This window comes from Anguilla anguilla, chromosome 3 (genome assembly GCF_013347855.1).
Source record: "Anguilla anguilla isolate fAngAng1 chromosome 3, fAngAng1.pri, whole genome shotgun sequence".
Taxonomy (NCBI): domain Eukaryota; kingdom Metazoa; phylum Chordata; class Actinopteri; order Anguilliformes; family Anguillidae; genus Anguilla; species Anguilla anguilla.
This window is the reverse complement of record NC_049203.1, coordinates 17,698,851-17,710,841: the sequence shown is the minus strand read 5'-3', so window position 1 is coordinate 17,710,841 and position 11,991 is coordinate 17,698,851. Positions and strand designations below refer to the sequence as shown.

Genomic DNA, 11,991 nt, shown 5'->3' with positions numbered 1-11,991 from the left:
TCCCTGAATTTATAAACATTACTAAACTGTGAAACTAAATTGACAAAGGTTAAAAAAAAAAAATAATAAAAAAACACATTTACAAGACCATTTTCAAAACTCCTTTAATACCGAGAGATTAGGGGTTAAAAAAGGAACAAACTGTGTTACACAGTGCTACATGACTTCATTTACATGTTCTTGCTTCGTATGTGTATTGGACAACTGCAAAGGTTTAACAGTGATTGTCATGGCTAGATTGGATGGACAAAAATTAATTTCCCATAATGCCACAGGCTTTGTGCTGCACGTCTTCCAGTCAGCCAGTGCTCGTCTGGTGCGGAAGACTAGACCTGGCCATGAGCTTTGGGGGACGTGGGAACATCCACTGTCTTCACCTTCGTGACACTCAATGAGCGTCTCTTGAGTGATGCTGAACATGAGGAGGGGTGAAGGCTTCTGAAAACAGGTCAATTGGGGACGGTCCCCACCAGTCGACCTGGAGCCGAGAGAATGCACCTGAATGCGCTTCCAATGTCGCGTAATGCTGGTCGCTAAGGCATGAGGCACTTGAAACACAAACGGTCAGTCCAGTGTACAACGAAGAATAAAGATGCTCTTCAGTAGGTTTGGTGTTACAGTAGACGGTGCTTCCTTCGGGAGGGGAACTGAAACCAAATGCACCAAAAAAACCAAAAGGCTAGGAAGCCCTTAACTTTAATGTAAGCGCCTGAAGATTAATCATTTAAAAGTTGGTTCTGCTATATTCAGGTTGGCTGCAGTTCAGAAACCTTTGCAGTTCTCCAGGTATATATATTTTTTTTCCTTACTTGGTTTCTTTGTGAGGTTCAGACATTCTACTGCTAAAGGGTCTTGAAAAGCGCGTAACGACTTCAGGCGCGGCTATTCCCCATCTTCACACGTTGGCTACGGCCGGGTGGCGTCGGAGAGCTTGCACAACTACATTGGCGGCCGGGTAGGAGGGAGGGAGGGAGGGAGGAGGAGACCGGGAACGGTCCCCCGCGCTCCCTGGCTCAGCTCTCGAACAGGGTCTTGAAGGCGCTGCTGATCTCCTGGATCATGTCCGAGGTGGTGGTGGCCCGCCCGTGCTTGTGGAAGGCCTGCCGGTTGCACTGCCTGGTCAGGGTGCACGCTCCGAACGCCGCGACCAGCGGGGGGCTTGTGCTGAGATGGGGGAACGAGGAGGCGTGGCAGTCAGTGGTTTATACGGTCCCAGAAAGGACTGCACATGAGAGGAGGCTACAGACGATATCATTACCCTATCCATGACATCATTCAGTAACACTACAGGTTAACCATAGTCAATCCATAAAAATTGTCCACTCCGTAACACTACAGAAGTTATTACCCAATTCGAAACACTACTCCACTCCGTAACACTACATAAGGTGACATTACCCCATTCATAACATTGCTACACTCCATAACACTACAGGTAACCTTACCCCATTTGTAACATTACCATTACTCCTTTCCATAACGTTACAAAAAGCAACATTACCCCTCCAGTGTAAAATTACATTTCAGGTAAATTCAGTGGCTTTTTTAAATGCTTTTCCCCCAGACCAGCTGGGGGCCGAGTGTGTTCAGTGTGGCGGTTTCAGCGGGTGCCTGTACCTTTTCAAAGTCTCTGCAGAGGAGGAGAAGGCCCAGTGGGCCAGCGCTCCCAGAGCCCCCGACAGGAGGTCACCCTGCCCCCCACACCTGCGACCGCTGCCTTCCTGTTTGCACACGACCACTAAGAACGCACACACACGCACACACACACGCGCACGCAAATGCAGAGGAGCCAAGAGGTCAGTTCAGTTAAACACACAATGGGCCACAGCTGTTCACAAATTCGCCTTGTCTAAAGTAAGGATGTGTCTGTACAGTTTTGCATGTTCATACATCTCACTTGATAATAAATTACAAACATGTGCTCTGAAATAAATAACACATGGCTAGATTTCATAAGGACACCCCAACAAAATCCAGCTGTCAATGCTAAAAAATTACCATTTGAATACAGTGGGTACAATAAAATCTATAGAGCCATTGTCCCAAGAATCTGAAATAAGCTGCCCATTACATTACAGTGCAAGTAATGCAATGTGGTTATCTTCATGCCAAGATTAATTCTTTATCAGTCTGTATGGGCCCCTGTTGACACAGTCTGTGGGCAGCTGATGCCACTGACCCTCTGTAGATGGGTGTGTGTGTGTGTGTGTGTGTGTGTGTAAGAGACTGCCTTCTACAGACACAGCCTGTGCAGGTGAAGGCACTGGCCCCTTTTGGCGGGAGGCGCGCTGACCTCTGTTGCCGTCGGTGATGATGTCCTCTTCCCCCTTCAGCACGATGGTCAGGTTCCCCAGGGCCGCGCTCAGCTGCATGGCACTTCTCTGATTGTCTCTGCTGTCCAGGGGCTCGTGGTGCTGACAACGAAAAGGGCCAGAGTTCACCAGACCGACATTTCAACTCCCTATCTGGAAGCACAGTTAAACCAAAACAGAGGAAAAACGTGCCCCTATTTTATTTACAATGTCAGGGACACCTTAAGAGTTGCTGTCTACCCAGGAATTACAAGGAATAACCAATTACATAATGCTCATAATACTTCACAGTTCTCGCACCTTCTCACTCACACACACGCACGCATACACACACACGCACGCACACACACACACACACACACACACACGTGTGATCATGAAGTTATAAAAGAAGCCCAGAGTGCTGAGCAAGAGCAGCAATGAGGGGCAGGTATTTGCATTTGCCTTTAAAACATGCTCTGGAAAAATAAAAAGTCAAATAATATATTACAGATTCATCAGAATACTTTGCTGCCTTCTGCCAGGCTGCTTCTGAGATTCTCTGCAGGAGTCTACCTGGACCCCTCCATCAGCACTGAAATCCCACTCACCACTGCTTCGTACAGCCGACTGAACTCCATGAAATTGGGCGTGAGGATGCCCTTCTGGTAACCCTGGATGACGGATGGTTGCTGGGCAACAAGCCAAAGGCCATCCTACAACACACCAAGCGCGTGATCAGGACATTCAATCACCTCTGTAAAAGACAGTTTATGAATAATCACAGACTTAATAAAGAATAAAGATGAATAATAGTAATAACGAATGCAGCTTTACTTACCGCATCGATAATTATAGGAATATCTCTGGCTTTGGATTTTTCTATGATTTCCTAGAACAGGGAAAAAAGGCTCCCATTAATCCGGCTGCGTTCTATCACTATCGCCCTCCATGTGAGAAGCTAAATTAAAACAGACTGTGCAGAAAAAAGTTCATGCAAAATAGCAAAACAACACTGCTGTACTGCTAATAAGTGTTATCTACAAAAAAAACTAATTTCCTTTCTGCAGAGGGGAAAAAAATCAATACATGTTTTTCTCTATTAAGTAGGAGCAGAAACTCTGCAGTTACCAAATCTGCACCCCCCCCCCCCCACCTTTCCCAACAGCAGGAAAGCACAGAGGGGGCCGCGGTGGTTTGTGTGTGCCAGTAGCCGCTGTTCCACTTGCCTTGGCGTTTTTAAGAAGCTTATCGTCTCGCCCTAAACCGGGTCCAACCACAACACTGTGCAGTCTGGGCAGCCATTTCTCCACCTCCTCCACTGCATTGGAGCTGTCTCTGTGGAGCAGAAAGACACACACAGGCGCCAAAAACCGCTTAAATTCTTTTCATCCTAGTCAACTGAAAAATAAGAAAATTCAAAAACTGAAAAAGCACGCGTGAAATTATTCCAAGCACTGAAACCAGATACGTGATCGGCCAAATTAATTCCCCCATGGATTATTTTTGACAAGATTTTTTTTAAAGAATATAATCAGGATAAAATAGAAAGGAGTAGAAGAACAAAACAAAAAACGGTTCCGATATGAGCTTTCTGTTTCATTCACACCCTGACCGGGTAAAATACTTTGAATATTAGAAAAACTTTCAATTTAGATGTCTATTTTCAGCAATACTTCTTTTACTATTATACATTTGGTAAATAACGTGTTGAAAATTATGGATCTGCAGTACTTCTCAACCCCCCAATTTTGTTGCCGTATAAAGATTAAGGGTGTATTCATGTATAGTTCTTTTAAAATGAACCAGCTGCAAATGAACTCAGTCTTTGTGTGTTCACATTGTAAGTGGACTTAAAAGAGGATTCACCCACTTTCTGGTCCACATAGGCATTGATGAAATCTCACACCACTTGTTGTTCACACAACAGATCACAATGAGACCCCACCACTGTAAGATTTAATTATGGGCAGGGGTTGAAATAAGTGGAACGCAAGTATGCATTACCAGCAAAAAGATTTAAATGCATGGCAATTTTGTGGCTTTTGCACTGTTATGACATAAAATTGCTGTGCGTTTTAATCTTTTTGCTTTTAATGCACACTTGTCTGCCACTTATATCAACCCCTGATTATGGGTAATTTTCTTCAAGATGGCCTCTGCAGATGTGTTTATCATTTGGTTCTGCTACATTTTGAGGAAGCTGATGCAAGAACAGCACAGGTTCCTTCTGACCAACCAATCCCCTGAACTCCACCAGCAGCCATTCTGCTATTTATTTTCAGGCGGGTATGCTCAGAAGTCACTGCAGCTGCATAGAATCAACGTATGGCAAGTCTTGAGGTATTAAAGTGTACAGAAAAATGCCCGAGGCGTACTGGGGCCACTGTGTTCACAATGCAGAAATTAAGTGGAACTCAAAAAGAACCACAAACGGACCGCTGAGACGTGGTCTGACTGGTTCGTTTCAGAGGGGTCCGTGTTTGTTTGCAGTGTTCACATTTGTGCAAAAAATGCCGAGTCATAGGTCTAAGTCCACTTGAGCATCAAAGAGGAACCAAGTGTGTAAACACTTCAACTATTTCGAATATATATATATATATATATATATATATATAAAATTCACCCAGGTTGAGCTAGACGACAGGTCCCCCACACTTCACCACAACAACAAAAATAAAGCAAAAACTGCCAACATTTTCCAACCAATGAAAAATTCTCCTGGGCCAGATTTACTGAAGGTTTGCGAAATTGGGCCAATTAAGTATTCTGTCTAATTGACTAAAGCACGCATTAATTGTGACTCCCCTCTTTCTGTGATAATTTTTAGAACTCCTGAAAACAGGAGGTAATTTGAGAAGGGTATTGGGCTGTGAAAACATCCTCCCCAGTCAAATCGGTTTCCCTTGTGGGCTGCATCGGGTCGAGATGAACGAATGCATCCTCTGATGCATAACATGGAAAGGAGATGGAATTTTAAATGTTACACACGTTTCTCCTAATCACTTCTCGCTTATTATTAGACATAATATAAAATTATTTTTGTTTTACTGAAAGGATGTAAGAATTCTATTGAAGTCATCAGCTAGCATTTAGTATAAAAATGCAGTTCTTAAATTTAAACTATTGTTCTACGTGTGTTCCGTCGGGTATCCAACGAAGTGTGAATCCAGTTTTACCTTTCAGGCGCTCTGTGGCCTTCACCCATCACAAGTTCATCTGTGTCTTTTCTTTCCACCTCCATGACTTTTTATAGCTGTCTCCTAACGCAAAATTGTGAATGGGGGTGTTGAATTTATGTGACTGCGTAGAAAGAATGAGTCGGTTGTTAATGTGTTGGTATCTGCGACCACAACAGAGCCGCAATAGAGCAGAAGTTTTGCGCTGTAACTATTTCCTCAGTAAATCTGGCCCCCTATTTGTACAAAACTGTCACATAAGAACATAAAGACAAAGAGGCATGGCTTACAATACTGGGTGCACGATCAGCTCAGGACTGTAGGACTTGATCACGGTGGCAGCGTCTTTGGTACAAAACACGTGAGACAAATCTGCCCCCTGAACACAGAAGAGATGTGGGACATCACTACAGGATCACACTGGCAAAACGGAAGAAGCAAAGTTAAACGTGGGCTTGGTACACTTACCACTTTTAGAGCTGAGATTGCAGCAAAATAAGGTGCTCCCGTGTACCTGCAAAATCAATAAATAGTTTTATTTTTTATTCATTTTAATCCTACGCTTGGGTTGAACCTTCAAGTGACATACAACTGCCATCGTGTCTTGCTTACACCGCATCACAAAAAACTTGGGACTCATTTCCTTTAAGTCCTGCTCAGTCTATACGAAAAGGAACATCTGTGAAAATTATACATTAGCTGTTATGGCAATCTGTTATCGGACACCATTTAATATTTCATCCGTTTTTAAGGAAGCAAGAGGCTGTCCGCGTCCCTTGAGGGTCTTTCAGTCAGCGAGAAGCACGACCGAACGAGCGCAGAGCCACTCCCTATTATGTGGGCTCAAGAAATTAAAAACTAAAGAGTAATAAGTTCAGCTAGAAAGCTGCAAGGAATGCAGAATCCTGTCCTGTTCTCCTGCAAAGACCACTGGGAGTATTAAGTGACTGTCAGCAGTCACCGTGTGTCATGATTACATCACATGGTAATTCCGCAGGGTCCCATACTTCACCTGCGTCTCCATTTCAATAACTTCTCAAGCCTTCTCTTCCCCAGTCCCATTCCCCCCCCAGATTGAGCGACCCATAAAACTGACCAGTAGGCTGTCAGATTTTCTGCAGACCATCAACACAACAATATAGCTTCAATTTCCCTGAAAATCAATGTCCCAAGGTCAGTTATTTCAGTCCCCGATTTGGGGAAAAAAGTGGATTCTGACACGGAATCAACTTCCAAGGTCATAATGCAATTTATATGAAACCTAAACATGAATCTTTACAAGATACCTGTCAAAACCTCCAAAAAAAATCCAAGCACTGTAAAGTATCTATTTCTGATTTTTTTCATATTGACAATAACTTCCAATTCTGTGGACTTCAGTCGATTTCCATGGTGCATGGGAACCTCCGATTACAACGTGTGGGGGAGGTGCGAATGGCTGACTCACTCTCGACAACCGCCGACGATCCCGACCCGGCCATCCTGCCCCTTGTGCTTTTTCGGGGTCAGAGGCGGGATGACGTTCCTCACCAGGGGGAGGAGGTTCTCCGTGTTCCTCTGCATCGCGCTGCCCAGGGAGAACGACCGCTCGATAACTGCAAGAGAAGCACAGTGTGTGGATCAAATCATACGCCTCCAGGAAAGGTCCCTGCCGTGGCAACGCGACGACCCAACTGGCCGGTTTCGACGCGGAGGTGACACGCTTTTGAAAGCACTTCAAAAAAATGCTTCATCTGAATGCATACTACCAGTTTGGACCTCTGCGTTTAGGTAACGGCATTTGCAAGTGTCGCTATGGCCATTGAAGTCCCATTTGACCTGGAAGTGTGTACCTCAGCTTTAGGCACAATTGAAAAAAAACTATGTACAATACTGCTTCAGTGCATTTCATCCTAACTGAATAATTCCTCATTTTTGAAAGTGTAACGCTGCTCTGTTTTAGCACAGATTTGTGAATAAATTCCATTACTCTGAGTACAGTATTATGAAGGATATCCTTATGCTGGTGCATATTTTGTGACGTGGAATGGGAGAGGGGAATAAAAGGCAGATTTTGAGATTTGCAACATCCATGGCGACTGGAACTACTACCCCCCCTGCATGAGAGGAGCGCTACCTAGTGGATGGGTGGGGGCAGACGCCATGCTGCGGTTGGGGTGGTCGGCGGGGCGGTGGTGAACGTGCGGGGGGTGCGTTGGGGCGGAGGGGGGGGCCATCTGTGAGGGGTGCGAGTGGGGGGTTGGGGGCGCGGGCGTGGCCGTGGGGCTGCTGATCCCGGCAAACATCTGGCCCAACACCTGGAGCATCTGGAGCTCGCGGGAGTGCTCCGCCTCCCGCCTCCTGTCCTCGACTCGAAGTCGCTGCTCCTCGTACTTATAGAAGTTCTCCTCCGCCTCCATGCTCTGCTCCAGGAACTTCTCCATCAGCTTGTCCAGGGACAGGTTGGTGTAACGCTTCTTGGAGCGCTTGGACCTGGTGCCTGACAGGCTGCTGGTGCTCTGGATGTTGTTCTGTCTTGGAGTCGCACCTGCAAGGGGCAGACGAGGAACCGAGAACCGCAGGGGTCATGCATTGCTAACAGAACTGCCAAAGGGATGAAAAATTATCAGGGCCCTCAAATTATGACCCCGTCCCCTTTTCATGCTGCATATTTGACCTCTTATGCATCTCTTGATACTTGTAAGCTTCAGTGGTGTATGAATGCACATGCATCCACAGCTATGGGTAAAAATCTAGATACACACACACACACAAAGTCAAGCAGTACAATTTTACAGACCCACAAATATAAAATGTCTGCTAGTTACTACTAGTTAATGCTTTGCTCATGCATGTTTAGTGACAACCACAATGTAGTATAATACATATGAAAATAGATATTACAAATAAATGTCTAATAAATATCGCATACAAACACACACACGTATATTCACGTGCATACAGGAAAATTGTTAATTACTTACTGTTTCCCACTGTTACTGGAATAGGGAGGGAGGGGTACTCCAACTTGACAGGGTGTTCGGCATAGGAGCATTCGCCGGTGCTCTCCACGTAAGCTTCCTGCGGATGGTCGATACCTACTTCACCGTCCTCTTCTGTGCCGTCCATGGTTTCGTCCCCAATGGCAGAACTATCCATCATGTCCTGAGGATCAATGTGAGGTCGGTTGCTCAGGATCCTCTCCATCTCGTCGTAAAACTTGCAGATTTTGTGGTACTGTCCGTTTTTCTTCGTGCCTTCCTTCGCCTGGTAGTATTGCCTTTTCAAACTCTTCACGCGTATCCTACACTGCTCCGGTGTCCTTTCGAAGCCCATTTCTCCCAATCTGCCTGCTACGTCGCGGTAGACATGACTGTTCCGAAAGTTTCCGTCCAGCGCCGTCTGCACATCCTGCTCGCCCCAAATATCCAGCAACGCTCTGGTCTCCAAATCTGACCACAAGAATCCCCGCGTATTTGCTAACATAATAGTCAAAATGGGACTGAATGCAAGCGAACAAGAATAATACGACCCAGACACGCGCGCCAATGCAGAAAACAGGCAAAGTTACAGCAAACACAGACACAGCCCCTGCATTTGCATACCGGCGCACTACTCGTGGTGCTCCGGCCGAATCAGGCCTCGGAAACCGAATCTGCCTACAGCAAGCTCAACCTTGGTCTGGTCAGGATACATATTACGAAGCAATGCACGAAATCACGGACACGCATCCAGCTAAGGACGCTTCAGTCCATCTTTTGTTACAATAAAGATTACCACCCGACTCAGCAAAGGAGCTTACAACTCCTGTGTACGGAGGCCGCAAGTACGTCACTTGCGCTCGGTGTACTACATCATAGGGATTAGAGTTGAGCTCAATATGGATGTCTGCTGGGTCTTAAAGGACCACTTAATTATTTTCTGTCATAGTTGGGGAGACAGATGGTCCTCCCTTGAATGCACCTTGTCATCGGGAATATAGATGGCTAACTAGCTGGATTATGACAGTTTCTTTGCAGTGTTACCTGTGTCGCTGGTTACTGTTTTTCGCTGCTCAATATGACCACGATTAAAAAAATGCTTAGACAGGTTTTGAGACCCCAATACAGTCCACGAAAAAAACAATTAATTTAAAGGCTGTGAATTTGCCAGATTACACGTGCAATACGCATTCAGTCTGAAATCGGTAGGGTTGGATGAGGCCGAGTTGCTTTAGCTAACTTTATTATCATGTTTCGCGTTAATTCTTCGACAACGCTTCAACATGCTATCAATACAAATTGCAATAGCCTATTTGTGCTAGCTGTAGAGCAAGTATGTTGCTAGCAAGCTATCGTAGGCTATGTTACCTGAAAACCGCGGACCTCCAGTTAATTAAGTTATCTAGCCAAGATACGCATTTGGTACAACTTTACCTTCCTCATTCAGTGTGAAGAGTGTTACGGCAATCGAAATCGTGACTGTCACAACACAGGTGACCACGGTACCCGGTCCCCATTGCATTATGTTGGGTACTCGTCTTGGTTTCGTGTGTCGACGGGAGGAAGCAAGTTTACTGTATTACAGTGGACTTTACGCAGTTCTTACCTAAAGATGGACTGCGCGTAACTTCTGCTACGAGAGTACACAAACGGGTTATTTGGATCATAAGGTTGATTTCCTAGGAAGTCAAAGCTCGAACCCACAACAGGAAGCAGGACGCGGCAAGCAGAAATCCCACGCGGCTTTTACAGCCAATCACAACCGTCGTGTCAGTTCAAAGGTTATTTTGCATTTTGTCTGATACTTCTGAAGCAGGCAGATATTAGAAATGTGTCAATCACGCTTTTGGACTGTTCTCATTGCAGCCAACTTTCCTCGACTGAAATCAGCACACAAAAGAGATCAGAAACTATTTAGTTATCACATGAGGGTGAGGTGAACGTACATAACGGGACAGATAAGTTAGTGATGCCCCCTAGTGGCTTAATAGCAGTCTGCATTTCACTACGGCGCAAAGTGGAAAAACCTTCTCAAATGGAAGATGACAAACGTAAGACTACCCCTAAGTTATGCAAGGCGCTTTGAATAATTGTGTCGCAGAACACGTAAACCCGACTATACCTGATTTTTGTTACATGAGAATAAACAAAACATACAGTCGCATTAATTCGCTCTCTTATAGGCTGCCATGTTTCATTTGCAATACTGACTGACTAAGGTCGAAAAAATGAGTTTCAAGTAGCCTTCACGTAACATTGCCTCCTCGTGTTCCCACTTAGCTATAGAATCGTAGACAATTTCCATTTGCGTCGTTCTTTGGCTCTGTACTCCAGCACATTGGATTTGAAAAAAAAAAAAAAAAAGGATGAATATGAGGTTAAAATACAGACCGTCTGCTTTAATTTGAGGATATTTACATCCAGGTCAGATTATCTGTATAGGAATTACAGCCTTTTAAATACATATTCCCTCATTTTAGGCGAGCCAAAGTAATGGGGCAGCTGGCTGTTTCTTGGCCAGCTGTGTCTCTTTCCATTATTAGTTAATGCACAAGAAAGATAACAAAAAGGTCTATTTATGATAGGAATTTACATGAGTCTGTTGCTGTTGTCGCTCAACATTTGGGCCAAAAAATGTAAATGCCAGTAAAGTATGCCATTGTGAGTTTGAATAAATCAATCAGAAATATAACCAAAGCACTGGGTGTGTCAAAATCAACCGTTTATACAGGAACCAAGAATGCATTGGGGAGCTCAACAATAGGAAACAACCTGATAGATCACAGAGGACCACTGTAGTGGATGGCTGAAGAATACTTTCACTTGTGGAGAAAACCCCCTTTTCAACAGATGAAAACATATTCCAGGATGTAGGCATAGATGTGTCAGAGATTACCATAAAGAGACAACTAAACCAACATAATCTCAGAGGGTTCACCGCAAGATGCAAACCACTGGTAAGCAAGAACAGACCGGACTGATTAAAAAAGTGCATTAAAAACAGTAGATGTAAAACAAGGTCTTATGGACAGAAAGGAACTGCTCATGATTCAAACTACATTCCCATTCCCATTCCCATTCAGTGAAACATGGTGGAGGCAGTGTTTTGGGTTGGGCATGTATGGCTGCCACTGGACCTGGCTCACTTGTCTTCATTGATAATATGACTGCTGATGGCAACAGGATCAATTCTGAAGTATGTATAAAGAAATATTTTATCTTCTCAAATTCAAGCAAATGCCTCAAAATTATTGGACAGCCTTTCACCCTGCAGCACAACAATGACCCCAAACATACTGCTAACGTGGAATGTTCTTGACTGGCTAAGTCAATCACCTGTCCCGAATCTAACTGAACAAGCGTTTCACTTTGCTGAAGATAAGACTGAAGACAAAATTCCCGAGAAACAAACAGGACCTTTGTAGATGGCTTGCAGAGCATCTCCAAGGAAGATACCCAGTGATATTTGGAGTACAGAACCAAAACAAGAATTATGTCACTGTCCAAATACTTTTGCATTTGACCATGCAGCTAATGGTTTGTGATTATAGTCACGTGGCT

General features: G+C 44.6%; 1 protein-coding gene across 3 annotated transcripts; it reads right to left on the bottom strand.

Annotated features, from left to right (window-relative positions):
- Nucleotides 1-87: 87 nt before the first annotated feature.
- naxd (NAD(P)HX dehydratase) lies at nucleotides 88-10,191 on the bottom strand. 3 transcript variants are annotated; one of them, XM_035411472.1, is made up of 11 exons: nucleotides 8,434-9,858; nucleotides 7,587-7,997; nucleotides 6,918-7,065; nucleotides 5,939-5,984; nucleotides 5,761-5,849; nucleotides 3,521-3,629; nucleotides 3,133-3,183; nucleotides 2,903-3,007; nucleotides 2,294-2,414; nucleotides 1,618-1,738; nucleotides 88-1,164 (listed from the first exon to the last, which is right to left on the bottom strand). In XM_035411472.1, exons 1-11 carry the CDS (start codon nucleotides 8,933-8,935, stop codon nucleotides 1,014-1,016), a joined length of 1,854 nt encoding a protein of 617 aa, XP_035267363.1. In that variant the 5' UTR covers nucleotides 8,936-9,858; the 3' UTR covers nucleotides 88-1,013. The 3 variants fall into 3 exon arrangements, with proteins under 3 accessions (XP_035267363.1, XP_035267366.1, XP_035267365.1); XM_035411475.1 differs by lacking the exons at nucleotides 7,587-7,997; nucleotides 8,434-9,858 and adding an exon at nucleotides 10,037-10,191; XM_035411474.1 differs by lacking the exons at nucleotides 7,587-7,997; nucleotides 8,434-9,858 and adding an exon at nucleotides 9,865-10,170.
- Nucleotides 10,192-11,991: the final 1,800 nt, after the last annotated feature.